At 42.4% G+C, this 19086-nt stretch overlaps 2 protein-coding genes and 2 long non-coding RNA genes across 4 annotated transcripts in view; 1 reads left to right on the forward strand and 3 right to left on the reverse strand.

Annotated features, from left to right (window-relative positions):
- LOC310840464 (phosphatidylinositol 3,4,5-trisphosphate 3-phosphatase TPTE2-like) overlaps nt 1-19086 on the reverse strand; it is a 245052-nt gene that overhangs the window by 104804 nt on the left and 121162 nt on the right. The window lies entirely within an intron of this gene.
- The window catches only part of FOXO1 (forkhead box O1), a 46951-nt gene that overhangs the window by 3405 nt on the left and 24460 nt on the right, over nt 1-19086 (reverse strand). The window contains exon 2 of the mRNA XM_083730326.1: nt 1523-2878. Coding sequence (XP_083586452.1) covers nt 1532-2878 — 1347 coding nt within the window. The 3' untranslated portion in view covers nt 1523-1531. The remainder of the gene's footprint in view (nt 1-1522; nt 2879-19086) is intronic.
- LOC310840776 lies at nt 2782-8480 on the forward strand. The gene is made up of 3 exons (XR_014562120.1): nt 2782-2910; nt 7127-7913; nt 8056-8480. It is a non-coding gene; the product is annotated as an uncharacterized lncRNA (long non-coding RNA).
- LOC310840786 lies at nt 7845-8306 on the reverse strand. The gene is made up of 3 exons (XR_014562134.1): nt 8195-8306; nt 8050-8164; nt 7845-7905 (listed from the first exon to the last, which is right to left on the reverse strand). It is a non-coding gene; the product is annotated as an uncharacterized lncRNA (long non-coding RNA).

The following is a 19086-nucleotide window of genomic DNA, read 5'->3' on the forward strand; positions in this document are numbered from 1 at the left end:
TTCAGCATGCAAGACAAGAATGCATATAGTGGTATCCAAATACCTAAGAAACAAAGAGTCCACTGCTTTATGGAACACATCAGTGTTTTTTATAAATGTGAACCAATTTCAGTATAATATTGGCAAATCCATGTTAAATAAAATGTTGTAGAATCTGTTGGTCTTTTAAAGGACTTTCCTGGAAAGGACCATTCCTGGGTGAATACCTTAATGCATGACTGCAGGCACATTTGCAAGCTTTTAATTCCCATATGATAGTCCATGCATGTCTTAACTTTGAGCATCTTTACATTTCAACCACCCTTGTTAAGCCACACTTAATACTTCTCTTTTATACTCTACTGATATAAAGTAAATGTATGACTCAATTGTAAACTGAGGCGCTTTGGGGTCACAAACTTTAATTGAGAACATTGAGGAATTCATAGTTCAGAGCGATTGGTGTAAGTTCACTCTTGGCATAATAGTCTCAGCAGATTTTAAAGAGCACAAATTTAAACTGAGTTACATGACAATTTGCCACCCGATAACTATATGATGCCCTTTGAAAAACCTCCTCCTTTGACATAGTGACCAGCCTCACAAATTGTAGTTTATCTCTTGGGACACCTGAAAACTGGGGGGGTTTGACCTAAGGTGGTAGCTTGTTCTACACAAGCTGATTTCATGAATCAGCTTGTGTAGAATAGCCCATTTCATTTTTTCATTTTTAAAAAGTTAAGAATAAAGAGCAAGACACTGTAATCTAAATAAGACCTTTGCCTTCACAACTCTACTATGGCTGTCTCTGATTTCCAGTTTCAGTTAACTTCCCTGAATCTTTTTTTTTTTTTTGTCCAGAAGCTACTATCATACTATCATATCACATGAATCAGCATTTCATCTCTTAATTACTCTTCAAAAACTTCTTTCTTTCTTTCTTTCTTTCTTTCTTTCTTTCTTTCTTTCTTTCTTTCTTTCTTTCTTATTTCTTTCATAAAATCATACCCCATCTTTCAACAACATGGTAAAGTGCTGTGTCAAACTTTCCCTTCTAGAAATTATCCCTAACACTACAAATTACTGCTTATCATCTTTGGTGTATATTATCTTCCCATTTCATTCCAATTTTGAATTGGAAATGTTTCTTCTATGGCAGTTAGGGTAATTCAAACTGGAAATTTGTCAGTTTGCAGAGAATTTTTCTGATGCCCTAGAGATTTAGCATGTTTATTTTACTTCTGTTTGGTAAATGAAAACGAAGGTTTTGACACTACCAATCTTGCCACCCGCTTACTGTTACTAATGAACTCATGAAAAGGATTTTTTTCCCATGGAAAGAAGTAGCACTGGAAAACTTCCCATCCCACCTCACTGCGCCTTCATGTACAGTATTCATAGCTTCTTCCATTAGCACAATATTATAACGGAAGAAGTCGCACCTCCTGAATTCTGTCCTGCCACACACCTGCTGAAGATAAAGGAGCATCCTTTTAGAGTCAGGAACTGATAACCATGTACGTATAAATAAAAGGGAACCAACCTTCCAACCTTATCCCGAAACCCAGCTGTGTGTTGTTGTCTTTACGCCATGCGACAAGCTTTGGTTAGGCAACACACTGTCAAAGTTAAAATCTAATGTTTCCCCATCCATGAGCTCATTCCGAATTATTGACTCCATATCACAGTCCAATCGTTCAATCGACATGTCATCTAAGTCACTGGGAAGCTTCTCCTGATGGAAAGAGACGATTCCCAGTCTTCCATAGCCATTGCAGCTGTTCACAGTGGTGTACGGGTTTATGCTGTTCACCTGCATTGGGTGACTCATAGGCACTTGTACTGAGTTTTTCGCGGCGGAGGAACGATTTAAACTCGATGCGTGAGACACAGTGCTAAGTGTGAGAGACAAGGTATGGCTGTTAACTGCTGGTGTTTGTTGGACATGTCCCTGGTGGGGGTGGGCACTGGGGGAAATTAGTTTGTTATGGGCCTGTTGGCTGCCATAGGGTGATATTGCCGAGTTAGTGGCCATCAATACATTCTGTCCCAGCACTCGGCCACTAGGCTGGGAAACATGAGTATCTACAGATGCCAAGATCTCATTGTGTGGAGGTGAGTCAGAAGTAAGCAACTCCTTCAGAAGTCCTACAGGGCAGTTATATTGGCTGAGGTTTCCATAGCTTGGTTTACTATCTTGAAGAGCTTGCATAGGTATCTGCGACAAGGAGTTCATGCTGGGCTGAGCATAACTGTATTTCCTGTAGTCGGCACTGGGCGAAGCTATACTTGTGTTGGATGAAGTATATGAATAACCGGGAGACTGCTGCATCATGGTAGTGGGTGGGGACTGTGTTGATCCGGTCAGGGATGTGTTAGGAGATATAAGATTGAGGTTATCCAGGAGGTTCTCCATGTTTTCTGAGCTACTCATCTCAGAAAGGCTTGGGAGAGTTGAAGCCATTTTGGTTGTGGATGGAGGGTAGACCATGGCATGTACATCTGCTTCTCCAAGGTCATCTTGTTCTGGAACAATTGGAGAAAGCCTCCCACTGATTGTACTAGCATTAGAGCTGGTTCTAGGTCTAAAAGTGCTCCAGTTATTATCAAAGTCATCATTACTGTGAGAGCTAGGGCTTGCAGGCCATTTTGAGAACTGTGTGCCTGGGCTGTCACAATTTCCCTCTTGACCGGCCTGAAGAGCTGCTTTTTTCTTTGCAGCTCTACCTCTGCTTTTGGCAAACTTGCTGCTGTTGTCCATGGATGCAGCCCTTCTCCTGGGCGACTTGCCACTTTTGCCTCCTTCTGGATTGAGCATCCACCAAGAGCTTTTTCCTGTTCCTTCATTCTGTACTCTGATAAACTTGCTGTGCAGTGAGAGGTTGTGACGAATTGAATTCTGAGAAGGAGAAAAAAGTTGCAAGAAAAAAGGTGAGTCGCACTTATCTCCAGTATTTTTCTTCAGTTAGAAAGCCATTTCAATGAAATGCATTAAAACTATTGAAATCCCATTTCCCAATGCAATAGTTCACATATCGCCATGTAGTAGACACAATTGCTCTTCTGGGGCGGTATTCTACTAATAAATCCAGACAATGCAAGGATTTCTGCTTGTACAATGGGTTTCCACCCTTCTTCCCCCATGTGCTGTCCAAATCTGAAGTAGAATAGGTTGGGGGCATTGGGGGGAGGAGAGTGTTCCATTGTACAAGGAAACATCTTTACACTGCCGGAACGATTGCCTTTAGTAGTACATTGGATTCCACCCATTTTTTTTTAATAATCTTTATTAATTTAAATTTCACACTTAAACAAAGAATTTACAATCTCATACTACATAAAGAAAATTAAAGAAAAAACAAATTTACGTACATAAAAAACACTTAATCTTCCTAATTAATACCCATTGTTTTTAAGTAAAATGGGGAAAGACTTCAACATCTCTGCTGTGAACCGTTCCCTGTTTAAGGACGATTGGTACGCATAGAAATGATTTCATAGAATTGTAGAGTTGGAAGCGACCCCCAGGGTCATCTGTTTTTCAACCTCATTAGCTGCTTCTATCTATCCTTGGAATTTGAATGCCTAAAAACTTATGATACTTTATTTGTGCCTGGAACCAGTATTGTGGAAATGTGTATCTACCACTGCCAAAACGGACTTTTAAAGAAAGTTACCTGTTCTTTACCTTGAAATATAATTCATGGAAAGGTGTTCTATTTACCACTGTTGTATTCTTATTAAAGCTTTTAAAACCACCTCAGAGCCACCTCAAGAAAAATCTGTAATCCAATAATCTGTAATCTTTCCAATCATCCCAGGCTGTTCTCAGAGCAAACCAAAGTCTGAGCATGCACACCATTTCATCATTTTGTTCAGAGAGCTTCAAGTGCTAAATGTTGGCCCAACAAACGGTAACCCCTTTATCCAAGCCATTATTCTCAAAAGTCATAGTGTAAAAGTAAGCAATAATGAATTTCAGAGTAAGTGCCTCAGAATAACTGCTGTATAGCACACAGTATGAGTGAATTTACTAACACCTTATATGAATAATGAAGTTTACACAAATTATAATCATAGAACTGTAGAGTTGCAAGGGACCCCATAAGTTTTTTTAAAAAACACCTCAATGCATTTTATATAAAGATACCGTATTTTTCGCTCTATAAGACGCACCAGACCACAAGACGCACCTAGTTTTTGGAGGAGGAAAACAAGAAAAAAATATTCTGAATCTCAGAAGCCAGAACAGTAAGAGGGATCGCTGTGCAGTGAAAGCAGCAATCCCTCTTGCTGTTCTGGCTTCTGGGATAGCTGCGCAGCCTACATTCGCTCCATAAGACGCACACACAATTCCCCTTACTTTTTAGAAGGGAAAAAGTGAGTCTTATAGAGCAAAAAATATGGTAAGCAAATGGCCTTTAAAAAGGAACCTTAATTTGCAGCTCCACTGATCAAGATTTCCCCTACCAATTAAAAGGGGTTCTAAACAATGTCAAAAAAGTAAATTTTCAGTTGATTAAAATAGACAACAAACAAGGACAGTCAGTATACTGCTACCCAAGGAATAAGTGTTGGGATTGCTAACCAAGAGTAGCAGTGAAACATGCCCCAATCCTTTGCTTTCCAAGAGAGAAAATTAGCATTGGAACAACAGAGTTTAGAAAAACTGAATTTGTGGTTTATTACCAAAAAATATGGGGATGCAGGTGGCGCTGTGGGTTAAAGCCTTAGCGCCTAGGACTTGCCGATCGAAAGGTCGGCGGTTCGAATCCCTGCGGCGGGGTGCGCTCCCGCTGCTCGGTCCCAGCGCCTGCCAACCTAGCAGTTCGAAAGCACCTCCGGGTGCAAGTAGATAAATAGGGACCGCTTACCAGCGGGAAGGTAAACGGCGTTTCCGTGTGCGGCTCTGGCTCGCCAGATGCAGCTTTGTCACGCTGGCCACGTGACCCGGAAGTGTCTCCGGACAGCGCTGGCCCCTGGCCTCTTGAGTGAGATGGGCGCACAACCCCAGAGTCTGGCAAGACTGGCCCGTAGGGGCAGGGGTACCTTTACCTTTACCTTACCAAAAAATATACAGATGATTTGGAATTGTCTGGCAATTGTTCAGTCGGGTCAATAAAGAGGACAGGAAGGAGATGAGGATGGCTGAGAGATAGAGCAGAATGTGAGAGATCAACGAAAGCTGGAGAGAGGAGCTAGTGAAATACAAGAATATGGGACAATTATAGATGGCAGACAGACTTGCAGAATGCAAGTAATGTTTTGCCTTGAAATTGTGTAGTTAACCTGCTTGGCGAGTAAGGAAGCAGAACTCGAGATAGGAACCAAAGCACAAATACAACCTATCCCAAGGCAAAGAGGGCAGATGGTGCCTCTTCCTTAGGGGCCTGATTTGAATCTGGACTGCCGTTCTTTGCACCAGGACCACAGAGGTGTTTGGATTGTTCTTTATAGACACTCTGGCTCTTGGATAACAAGGTGTAGATTGTTGTCAAAAAGCGCACACACACAAAGCAGTGAAGGGGGATCCCCTCCAGAGCCTTGCATCATGCAAAATATTCCCAGGTGAATGCAGCGAAACAGGAAACACAAGCATTGACAAGCTACAAACTCCCTTGGAATCCTTTCAAAACCAATGAAAAATAACGCACATTGAGGAGGTGAGGGGAAACTGGGGGAGGAGAGAGTTCTAGCTGGAGATTCCTGTTCTAGGCTCGGCAATATGTGGGAGGATATTTCCCCCTAAAACAAAGGAAGGAAAATGTATTGACAGTGCTAGGGCGACTTTCTCATTCCTGCCATGGGAACCAAGTGCAAAGATGTGTGAACACTCTTTGGGAGGAGGTTTTTTTTTTTTTTTTTTTTTTTTTAAATATATTTTATTAAGGGTTTTCTTGTTTTACAGTGTAAGTGTAATGCCTCGTGTATTTTTTTTTCCCCCGTGTAACATTTTTACAAATCCATTTCATTTGTTGAGGCATTAGGAGGAGAAGAAAAAAGAAAAAAGAAGAAGAAGAAAGGAGGGTGGAAGGAGGGGAGATGGATGGGGGTGGGGTGGGGTAGCGGTGTTTCTATTATGCTTAATGTATGTAGTTTGGTGTCAGCGTGCTTGTGTTGTTCACTTGTGTTCCTTTGGTGGTGAGAGAGGTTGGGGTTGGCCTAGGATGTGGTTGTTTGTTTGTGATTGGCTGTGGTGATCTTTGTTTTCGTGTGTGAGTGAGGTGGGTGGGTGTTTTGGGTCAAGTTAGCCATATTGATTTGTATGACCTTAATGAGTGCAGGTGCCAGTGGATTTGGTGTTTTCCTTCTTTAGGTCTTGGTGAAGCCAAGCAGTAGGTGTGCCAGGAAGCTTAATCTCATTATTATTTTGTTAAAAGCTTGGTGGGGTGTGCATGCATTCCAGAGGCCCCTGGCCTGCTGAAGAGAGTGCTGGGAACCTCTCCTGTGGTGTGTGTTAATGGAGGACAGACAATGTGAATTGCAGCCATCTTTGCCCTGTTTGATAAGCCTCTGCTTAGTATACCTATTTCTAGGAAATTGGTGATTTTGTAGGCAGTGTAGAGGAGAAATACTAAGACGACAGCTGTGCTTAACCCTCAGTATCAACATGAAAAAATGGATAAGAACACTAATCACTAGACCCACAATATTGCAAGTAGTCCATGCAACTATAGCTCTGGCCTGAAGACCCAAACTCACACCTGTTTGGTAGCTTTTTAAGGTACCCACATTAGTGTTTAAAGCCCTAAACAACCTCGGTCCCAAATCTCATTGTGTAAGCTTTGTAATACAGTCGTACCTCGGGTTAAGTACTTAATTCGTTCCGGAGGTCCGTTCTTAACCTGAAACTGTTCTTAACCTGAAGCACCACTTTAGCTAGTGGGGCCTCCTGCTGCTGCTGCGCCGCTGGAGCAAAATTTATGTTCTCATCCTGAAGCAAAGTTCCTAACCTGAAGCACTATTTCTGGGTTAGCGGAGTCTGTAACCTGAAGCGTATGTAACCCGAGGTACCACTGTATGCTGAAGACACACCTCTTTGCCCTGGCCTTTGGCACCAGAGATTTTTTTAAGGACCCATCCTATCCTTCCTATTGTAAATTGTGTTATTTGTTTATTTACTATTATTGTTATTTATTCTTCAAAGGCAGCGTGTACCATGAAACCACCGGGTGAAGAATAGAAAAAGAAGAAGTAATATAGGAAGAACATAAAGGCATATCCTTGCAATATAAAAGGAAATGCTGAAATGAAAGCAAGGCAGCTGTACAGCAAGGAAAACACATCCTGCACAACAAGCATGGAAGCAAATTCCCATGAGAAATAGGATGAAGACCTCACAGTGCCTCTAAACTGGGAGTCCAAGACACAAGAGCATTGATGGCAAAAACCACGGACTGCGTATACCTCAGCAAAAAACACCTGCGTTAAGCAGCAACTGTATCCCAAAGGAACAGCCGTTGAATAAAAGATTTAACTACCACTGAAAAATACAAGTATCCAAGACTCTGGGCATCAAGCTCTTCATCAATAGACACTGCTGGCCAAACACTCTTCTTGCATGAGCATAGTTGGAGAACAAGCTTTGTCTGCTTCAAAAAGTACTAGTGGCAAAAACCACTAGAGGAGGACTATATATGCTTTTACAGGATTATGATGATCACATCCAGGTGCTCCCCTGAATAACCCACCTGCTGGAAGTCAACCCATCCAGGAAGAAGACTAGGCATATGCGACATTAAGAGGTAGGGAAGGAGATTGAGCTGGAGGTGTTCACTCCCAAGCAAAAGCTGTGAAGCAAGCATCCAGTGTTCTCAAAGGTAAAATAGACTTTTACATCTTAAGCCACATCTGCTCTGATTCCATGGCCCAAAAAAGTGCCGGGCCCAACCTCTAGAAGCAACTGACAGCATAGGATCAGGTTACCTAAAGCAGTGTTTCCCAACCTTGTGCCTCCAGCTGTTTTTGAACTACAACTCCCATCATCCCTGACTAGCAAGACCAGTGGCAAGGGATGAGGGGAATTGTAGTCCAAAAACAGCTGGAGGCACAAGGTTGGGAAACACTGACCTAAAGGGTCACCTCCTCCTGGACCTACCAACCCAGATTTGAGATCTTCTTTGGAAGCCATTCTTCAGGCTTCCCCGCCTAATGAGGTTCAGCAGATGGCTACAAAGAACTGAGCCTTTTCAGTAGCGGCACTCCAGTTACGGACTGCTCTCCATAACTGACACTTTCCTGTTTATAGAGCCAGGTGAAAACATTTTTATTTTTGAAGCTTATAAACTTTAAAAGATATTAAGGATAATTATGTTTTTAGTGTCCAACATTGGAAAGTTTTGATGCTGCTATGTTTTATTTTTTCGTGCTTTTTATTCTGCATTTAAAATGTTACGGTTATGCATGGTTTTTTCTATAATTGTGTTTCTCTGCCTGTAAGCAGCTAGAGAAAACTTTTGTTTATAAAATGTATATCCTGTCTGATAACAAAAACAAACAAACAGTACCTTTGTTTTTTCTAAAGTGCAAACTGCAAAACACATAGGTTAAGGATCAAAATAGATGGTTATCTTAAGCGTGTTTGCATATGAAGCAGGTATGGAGTGTGTGGAGCAGTGTGTGGAGGTGCATGCTTTGCCCACAAAAATGAGTTTCCCCTTTCCTACCTTCCTCCAACTACAGTTAGTTGGTTTAAGCAGTTTTCTTATTGCTATCTTTGGAGCTCAATCGGGGAAAATCTGATTAAAAGCAACAGAGCACAGCAAGGTAAGGAAGAGAGAGGGATCAGGTTTCAGTTCACATGCCAACATGCTCCTTCATGTGTGAGAAATACACCCCCCCATTATTGCTTTATATGCAAAGGTGCAAACATGTTCTTAAGATGTGCAGATTGCTCAACATGTCTAGTTTGTCCCTTAGAACTCCAACACCCATCAGCTCTAGGCAGCATGGCCAACAGGCAGGAATGATGGGAACTGTAGTCTAAAACACCTGAAGGAACTATGGATTAGGTAACTGCTGTAGAATATCCAGGATGCATATACCATGAGGCCTGGAAAACTCTTTGGAATGTAACGTTTTATCTTGGCTGCTTGCTCAGAATTAAGGCCACTGCTATTCTACCCGAAAAGAATTCACAAGAAAGCAGTAAAACCCACTGATTAAAAATAAATAAGAGTGCTGTTTTACTCCAGAGCTTTAAGTGTTTGTGATGAAAACAAGAGTTCTCGTGCGCATACATGTCTACACAGAACTTCAAACCTATCTGTTCATGGAAGCGTTTAGGATTTTACAGAAAGAAGCTTCAGACTTCCTTAGTCATCAGAAAAGTTACAATATAGTATTCTTATACTGAGGACATTCAAGGTCACTCATGGAGTAGCAAAGCCATCTCCAAATTCTGCCAACGACAACAACAAAGTTCCAAACAGGAAAAGGTTTGTAGCAGAGTGCCTGTTACATAAATTCCTGTTTTTCACGCAGCCAGGAGAGATTAAAGTAAGGATAATTTACTACTTTGGGGGGGGGGGGAGTGTGAAAGAGGGGTAAATAATGAAAAAAAAAAATTGTAGCATAGTCAAACATGTTGTGTCTATTAAGCTTTGCCAAAAGCAGACGACATGACAACACTACACCGTAAAACATTGAAACTCAACAGCTGGACAAGTGAGTACAGTCACAGGATTTAGAGGCCGCCATTTGTCAGCTGTTTTGTGTCTAGAAAGATTCTGCTCATAGTGAAAAGTGCTGGATTTTCAAGTTCAAGTTTTACTTCAAGGAGGGGGGAAAGACTCAAAGAGCTGTTTCAAATGCAACACTAAGCCACTGTTTAGCACAGAAATGGCTAATCTGTGACCCACCAGATGTTGCTGGGCTGCAGCTTCCACCATCCTTGGTCCCCTGGCCATTCTGGCTGGCGCCTAGGAGACCACTTCACTTTAGCATTACAAGAATGAACCTAGGCAAGCCTCAGGCTCACCCTTCACTGCCCAGTAAGGAAGGGGCTGAAAGCATACCTCAGCTGTTGCTTATGAAGCTGGCTTGTTTCAAACTGTAGCTAAGATGAACTATAGTTTGGGATTCGGACACAACCCCAAACTGCAGCTAATCTAAAATGGAAGCAAGAGTTTCCTGTCTCTGCCCCTCATCCAGGGGAGTTGCTAGGGCATGGCCAAGCCGTGAGTCTTTTGCACTGGAGCCCAGATATCCTGCCATCCACCACCTTAGATGTCTACTCAAAGACACCTGTACATATACCGTATTTTTTGCTCTATAAGACTCACTTTTTCCCTCCTAAAAAGTAAGGGGAAATGTGTGTGCGTCTTATGGAGCGAATGCAGGCTGCACAGCTATCCCAGAAGCCAGAACAGCAAGAGGGATCACTGCTTTTGCTGTGCAGCGATCCCTCTTGTTCTGGCTTCTGAGATTCAGAATATTTTTTTCTTGTTTTCCTCCTCCAAAAACTAGGTGCGTCTTATGGTCTGGTGCGTCTTATAGAGCGAAAAATACAGTACATTAGCAGATGTGTCATGGCCCCGTGCCCAGAGTCCTTTAAGTACCTAGCAATGCCCTAGGCTCATCTTTGCAATGCTAAACCATAGTTTGAATTTACTTGCGAATCTCACGACTAATTCCACTGGCCAGTGTCTTCTTTCCAATGTGTATAACAACTTCATCCATTTTTTAAAAAAAGCTTTGCAGTGGTTAGTAATTTGGGCTCCAAATTTTGTGAACTTCAGATGGAAACACTTTGGCAGGTGCACACATTGGTTCCATGTGGCTCCAGGATCCAAATGCTATTATCCGCTGCCCCAGGCATCCTAATCTCTCCAGACTTATCTGTCCAACCACACAGCCGCCAAAAGAATTTCCCTGCTACCCCAAAACATGTAAGCAGGCAACTGTGTATTAGACAGAGAACTTGGGGTGGTATTCGAGTAAGTTCTACTCAAGAGTAGACCTACTGAAATCAATGAATATGGGCTCATCTATAATTCCACTTGTGCCATACCTAGAAAGCATGGATCCAAGTGGTTTTCATCTTGCCCCATTCCTTTCCAAGGGAAAATCTGCTTTTTAGATTAGAACAAGTGGCAATCTGGGGAAAAGAGTGGGACAAGACAACATGTGGACAAACACCTCATCAAGTTCATTAATTTCAAGGGGTCTACTCTGAGTAAAAGTTACTTGAATTTTAATTGTATAATTTTGTGCACAGAATACACTTATAGTATGAACAATGGCTTCATTTTTACTGTAATTTTACTTTACTTTCAAGTCTTAAGGAAACCAGTAGCTAATCTACTTATTTCATGGACTAGTGATTTTTTTAAAAATATGATCACCAGTTATCAAAATATTCCAACAGCCAAGAAGAAGCTTATTCCCCAGACACAGTTATAGGACAGATAAATCAATAAGGCACAGTGTCCTCAACCTTTCCATTACCTCAGACACAAAGTCAAACATTATAAGGAATACTCCAATATGTCATTTCAAGTAGAGAAGAGGGCATTCGGCTTAACCTAAGCAGTGCAATGCCTTTGCATGGGAGTTAAGTGCATTTACTTTGGCCTCAATGTGGCTCAGTGGGCAACTACACAACCAGGGGAGAGTAACTCAGGCTTACCTTACCGTAAATCACTTTTGGCCAAACTACACATTACGAAAAAAAAACCTGGCTGCCAGCACTTCATGTCTCCTGGTAATGTTTGGTAAAAGCAGACAGATGAAGTGACGTATCTGTCGCACTTCTCCCCCTTGGTGAACCACAAGCAAAGAGGGCAAGAGTATTGTGTTCCTCATATAGATGGAGGTGGCCATCTGTCATAGCTCTCTGTGGGTGTAATGTTGCCTACCCGTCCCAAAATCAGCACTTTCTCATGTCAGGCTCCTGCTCCAAGGGAAGAAAGACACACTGAAGAAATGAAATGAACAAACGTTGCTCCAAAAACAGAAAAGAAATATATGGAAAAAGATATGACCTACAGCTGCAGCAAACTACTACAGATTGCTGCAGAGAAGGTTCTGCTATTGCTAATGCAGCAATAAGGAAGGTAAGAAATCCCCTTGGAAGATATGGGATTAACAACAATTCGAGAAGGGAGAGGCAACCTCTGGCCCTGCAGATGTGCTGCATTCCAACGCTCTTCATCCCTAACCAGATAACCAGTGGCCCAAACTGACTGACTGTTACAGTCTAGCAACATCTGGAAGGTTATTAAGTTCTCCATCTCTGCGATATGTTGTCATTAAATGTGGATCTTAAAGGGGATAATGGGACTTCAGCTGTTCAATATATACACTATCAAGTACAAAGCTTGATTTAGCATTTATGTTCAAATAATGTATCAAAGAAGAATTAGTATTAGGACTATGAGTCATTTTTAAAGTGGTGGAAGTTATCCAGCTAACAACAAGTTTTAATGTCTGAGAAGGCAGGCATACTCATTTTCCATTTCAGTCATCCTTTTGTATTGTTTTGGAATAATTCTAATTGACGAACTGAACCACAGGCTTTGTTGTCAGTTTGTTAATTCCGGGTTATACTGGATATACTGACTTTGTAACACACATTTTAGAAACTTTCACTTTGTCATTTACTATATATAGGGCACAGTAAAAAGTTTTCAGAAAGGTACTCCAAAGTTAAGAAAATTAAGATTTTGGACACAGGTGGTCATTCATTACAGTAAGGTCTCCAAGAATGCCTTTAAAAGAGCACCCCTCTAATTAGTCTAATACTTCTGAAGTCAGTTATGAACTGCATCTCTGATTAGTTGAACGCCTGCCTCATTCTTTATTATTCTGTCCTATTTATTGCAGTATTTGGAGCAATTAGAAATTACAAGAGAATAGAACTGTAGGGAGGTTTGTTTATTCTACATCTATACTGCACATTGCATTGTCAGGAGAGGTTCTACAGCAGAGCTTTCCAAACTGTGTGTGGCGACATGTTAAGGTGTCGGCTGCAGTGTGCAGGTGTATCAAGAGAACAATCCCTGCTCTCCTCCCGGGGCTGGAAAGGAATTAGTAAAACTGAATTTCTGTGAAATGATGCATGTCTAAAAAGTGTGTCACCAATATGGTAAGTTTGGAAAGCTCTGTTCTACAGTTTTTATTTCATTTTTAAAATGTCTGCAGTGTTTTTTCTACCCAGGCACTTCAAATGAAAATGAAACGTAAAATACGATTTAAAATAAAACAAAAGGCCTTGGAGAATTAAAAAGCAGCAATGGAAATTTATTCAATACCAGGAAGTAGCTAAGGTTGCCATTTCTAAACCAACTTACTTGGGAGAAAAACACATTGAGCTCAATGGGACCTACTTCCAATTATACATTTATTGGATTGCATTGCAGACGTTTTTGGGGTTTTTTGGTTACCAAAGCTCAAGCTATATAACATAAAAAGGCTTTTTAAAAAAAGACTAAAAACAAACAAAGCTACAAATTGAAAGCTCAGCAGTACTGAAATTTTATAACTTGGTGTGGAACGACAGAAAAAAGGGGCCCATTGCTCAGAGGTAGCACACAGCATTTCCATGCAGAAGATTCCAAGTTAAATCCCTGGCATCTCCAGATAGGGCTGGTAAAGTCCCTTGCTGTTAGTCTATACTGTACTCTACAACAATCAACAACCTGGTGCTGTCCAGGTGTTTTGGACAGCAACTCCAACCTGCCCCAGCTTGCTGTACTGGTCCCGAGGGTTAACCATGTGGCAGGATCTGAGTCCAGACCGAGGTGCAGTATGGAGGCTGTCCGTCAAAGCTGAAGTGGGGTCCAAGGCAGAGAGTCGCGTGAAGTCAGGAACTCTGGCAGGAGAGCAGGACGGTGCAGGCAGGAACAGGCTACCAACAATGTTGCTTCCGCAACCTGGGACTGGCGCTGGCCAGCTTTTATCTGCCCCGAGGCATAGGGCGGCCCCAGTCCACAGGTGACTCGCCTCTCCTGGCCTGGAGGTGAGCACTCCTCCTGCGGGAACTTAGTTCCCTCCGCCTCTCTGCCCTGAGCCTCTGCAGCTCAGGAGAGGTTGGAGGGTTACCAGACCCAGAGGCAACCTCAGCTTCCCCTGACAGGGCTGGGAGAGGAGCACCTGCAGGCAATGGGTCCTCCATCACCCCCCGGAGCCACAGCAGACTCAGGTGATGCCTGCACCTGAGGATCCAGCACAGGTGAGGACCCTTCAGGCTCATGCCCCAGCCCCGGCTCAGCTGGTTCTGGAGGCGGGGACTCCTGTGTAGGCTGGGATTCCTCCGGTTCAGCCTCTGAGTCTGAATCCCAGGCCATCACACTTGCATAGTCAATGGTTAGGATTCATGGCAGTGGCTGCCCAAAACCTCTAGAGAGCACCAGGCTGGGGAATGAATGTTGGTGTAGAGAATACCAATGGCCTGCAAAACGTGCAAAACAGTTATCCACACACCCAGAGATAATTTGTAAGTGGGCCTCTTGGTAGAACAGCTTCCTCTGGAAAAATCTCACTCCGCACCACACAATATTTCACCTCCTGCAAAAAGTGGAACACTGGAAAGTGCAACATGCTACCCAGAGGTTATCAAGCATGGGGAGGACCCAAATGACCGAAGCCATTTAGAAAGAAAATCATACCTGGAATTGAATGGTATAAAATATTATAACAAACCCACTGTGACTGTTCTCAGTAAGTAACACTGCAATGTTAGTTCATTTTTCTTTTTTAAGAAAAAGAACCATTTAAAGCAACTCAGTCTGATGGTAAAGGTAAAGGGACCCCTGACCATTAGGTCCAGTCGTGACTGACTCTGGGGTTGTGGTGCTCATCTCGCTTTATTGGCCGAGGGAGCCAGCGTACAGCTTCCGGGTCATGTGGCCAGCATGGCGAACCAGAGCAGCGCACGGAAACGCCATTTACCTTCCCCACCGGAGTGGTATCTATTTATCTACTTGCACTTTGATGTGCTTTCGAACTGCTAGGTTGGCAGGAGCAGGGACCGAGCAACAGGAGCTCACCCCATCACGGGGATTCGAACCACTGACCTTCTGATCAGCAAGTCCTAGGCTCTGTGGTTTAACCCACAGCGCCACCCACATCCCTTATGGTACCCCTGATTAATTGGGCAACATATATATCTTAAAGAGGGAGTCTCCATCCTCTCCCACATGAGGGAATGTCTCTTCTAAGGTGATACCTACTATACACATCTGCAAGTATAGTTCTTGCTTTAGAATTTTTTTTTTTACTCATATGCCAAATTAACAGACTGATCAACTAAACTCGTATGATTCACAGATCTCTTTACTTAACACTACCCAGTAGCTAAACGCCACCCACAACTCTAAAGTGCTTTTGGAAGATACAGGATTTCTACGCAGAGGGAATTCCACAATTACCCACTACGACATGCTTTTATTATTCAGACAAGCAATACGGAGAGCAGTCAATAAAGTGGTGTCAACTGATTTTATCAATGGCCTTCTCTTCTTTGGGATGGGATATCTCTGGGCTATCACGGATTTTATAGGTGAAACACAGTCACTTCCAAACTGGCCTGAAAAAGGATAGGAAGCTAGTGCAGCTTGTGAAATGCTGTACATCACACGCTCTATAACACACCCCTCACCAGTTTACACACTAAACACACAAACCAAGTTTACCTTTTTATAATATTTACATTTACAATGAGCAGCATACTAAAACTGCAGGTATTAAGAGGATCAGGGATCAAGGAAGCCAGTGGTTACACAGGGCTACAGAAGCTTGGCGTCTGATTATCATCCTAGCCTATGTAAACATTTTGAAAATGCCACTTGTAGAAGAGCTCTATCCTTTCTAACACTGACAAATAAAACATCTTAGACTACTTTAGCCCAGGCTTTGTTGCTATTCAGTATTTCCTGCAACGCCAGAGTCATAAAACAGGAATGCAGCAGTCCTTTCTGATGGGCCATGGGCCAAGAACCTCCATTGTTTTCAATGAAGGCACGCTAGAACTGGCATGACACACTGGAAATGACACTAGAAGAGGCACCCTTTTTCACACTAACTCCCCCGTAGTCCCTTCCCGTCACAGGATGAGTTGTTCTCAAAAAAAATTCCAGTACTGTACTACTAACACCGGGGGGACGGAGACACACACTATAATGAGAAAGACAGTGTCTGCTTCATTTTTATCCCATCCATCCTCCGCGGAGCTCAGAGCTGACTTTGAAGGCTTCCTGCAGTACCACAAAAACTAGCTTAAAGTATATGAATGGGATAGGCAGCAACTAAGATCAAAAGGCTTGCAAGTTGCCTCTGGGAATTTATCAATGCAGTGTATACAAGACTATATAATTCTATACAGCATCAGTAGTTTCTAACTGTAATTTTACACAAAGCGTTTATTTCATTGCTGATAAAACAGCACATTATCAATACTTTTAACCTGCTTGCTTTAAAATATGACACCCTACCAGTGCATCAAGGTTTAAGACAGGCTTCCTCAACCTCGGCCCTCCAGATGTTTTTTGGCCTACAACTCCCATGATCCCTAGCTAGCAGGACCAGTGGGCAGGGATGATGGGAATTGTAGTCTCAAAAATATCTGGAGGGCCAAGGTTGAGGAAGCCTGCTTTAAGAGTACAATCCTGCTTTTTAAAAAGTTATTTGTGGCCTTTTTCATTTTTTAAAAAATATTTCCTCCAGTTTTCACTTCTTTATAATAATAAAAAAATCATTTGGCAGGCAATACATTTTCTGCTTCAAAATGTTTATTTTTGTTCCTTCAAGTTATTGTCTGCCTAGCCACAATTTCTTTCCAGGCAGCCAAAAGGAAATTAGTAGTATCATTTTTTTCCACTGGGGTGGACAGAAGGCAGACTGCAGCCCTCAGTAGACCAGCTAAGATCCTGCTGGGATTTCAGTAAACAATATTAGACTAGGATCTAACCCTTAGGTAGACCTATAATATAAGAGCACAGACAAAGGCTTCAATCCTAAACACATCTACACACAAGTAAAGACTGTGCTAACAGGTTAGTTAAGGTCTCAACCAGTGCTTTTTTTCCTTTTAAAAAAATGTTTAGCGGTATTCTCATTTTGACTCAAGAAAATCACCATTTTATAGTTCAAATCAGGAAAAATAAATACAGTAAATGGATAAAAGTACAAAGATTCACAAAATGTTTAGGGGTATGCGCCCCCCTGCATCCCCGCAGAAAAAAGCAAGGGTCTCAACTAATGGAGAATTCCTTAGCAGGCACTCTTGCTTTGTGATCTAATACACCTCAGTGGACATGAAAGATTCTAGAGCAGGCATCGGCAACCTCGGACCTTCAGATGTTTTGGGACTACAACTCCCATGATCCCTAGCTAACAGGACCAGTGGTCAGGGATCACGGGGATTGTAGTCCCAAAGCATCTGGAAGGCTGAGGTTGCCTATGCCTGCTCTAGAGAACTCACAAGTTATTAGCCTGACTCTAGCTCAGGAGCCAGCAAACTTTTTCAGCGGGGGGCCGGTCCTCTCTCCCTCAGACCTTGTGGGGGGCTAGACTATATTTTGAAGGGGGAAAAATGAATGAATTCCTGTGCCCCACAAATAATCTAGAGATGCATTTTAAATAAAAGGACACATTGTACTCGTGTAAATCCACAGGCCGGATTTAGAAGATGACTGGGCCGGATCCGGCCCCCGGGCCTTAGTTTGCCTACCCATGCTCTAGCCCAATGCTCTAATCAGTAGTGACCATGTCCAAATTTTCTGGGCATAGCACAGTGTCTTTTATTGCCTGTAGTTGAGCAGTTTTGAGCCCTTGTTGCACACAAATATCTTAACCGATCTTGGAATATCAGCTGTTTTCCATGAGTTTTTCTGCAAATTGATCAACAGCGCCAACAATCATTGGTAGTAGCTGCAGTGATATCCGTAAGTTATTGTGTCCACAACACAACAAGACAATTTAATACTTTATGTATGATAAACTGGATACTATCAGGTTTTAGTACCATATGAGAAAGTACAATCAAACTTTTGGAAAACAGAAAACTATACCAGGACACAGGCACAGGCATGGTCACAAAACATTTGTGGACTAGTATTATCTACCAATTCTGCATGGCCAAGGAGTTGGAAAGATGAACAGCTTTTTCCAAATTAGGAGGAATATGGAGACACTGTTTGAAATCCAAGTTCAGTCACTGACTGAAGGGTTTTGCCTTGGCCATTTTCCAAAAATGAAGACCTTCAGAGGATGAAAAGAAATAGACTTTGATGTTGCTGATATTAAGCTAACATGTAGGCTCAGTAGATGGTCACTAGAAGTTCAGATGGTCTGTGCCCCTTAAAAAGGAGGTAACAGTACACCAGAAGTGCAAGCCGTCGAAACCAGCTTATTTTTCTATTAAAAGTACTGTGTGTCCGTCAACAAGAAAAGGTGCTCGAAACCTCTTTCACTGGGAGCCTTCCTAAAGTAAGATTAAACATGTGGAGCACTCTGACTATGTAAGCGAGACACACAAAATATCTTGCCAGGCAGAAGCTCCTCTGGTCCATGGGCAAGTGAAGGAAACATAGTTTGGAAAACCCTGCATAGTCTAGAGCAGGGTTTCCCAAACCTGGGTCTCCAGCTGTTTTTGGACTACAACTCCCATCATCCCTAGCTAGAAGGGGCAGTAGTTAGGGATGATGGGAACTGTAGTCCAAAAACAGCTGGAGACCCAAGTTTGGGGAACCCTGATCTAGGAGGAGCAGGCGACCCTTTTGAAGATGATGGCAGCCTCCAAAAGTGGGCAGGGGCAAAGCAGGTCAGAGCACCTCTACAAAAAAAGATAAGATACAGGCAGCTTACAAAAGCAGAGCTTAAGCCTGCAATAAACCAGATTTATTTGTTTTTTTAAAAAAATAAACCACAGTTTGTAACATTAGCAGCTAGTTTCAGATCATTCAACATCTGACCTGAAAACAAAAGTCTCATGAAATGACCAAGGGCCCCGGCACTATCCATCCCCACTCACAGACACTTTATTTATTTCTCTTTCTGAGAGTTGATTGAAAGCTCTTCAACTCCCAGAACAGGCAGACAAATGTGCAGGATTAGGGGCCAAACTACAGCAACCAGAGAGTTATTCCGAAGGACACAATGCACTGC

Source organism: Podarcis gaigeae (assembly GCF_964106915.1).
Source record: "Podarcis gaigeae genome assembly, chromosome: 3".
NCBI lineage: Eukaryota > Metazoa > Chordata > Lepidosauria > Squamata > Lacertidae > Podarcis > Podarcis gaigeae.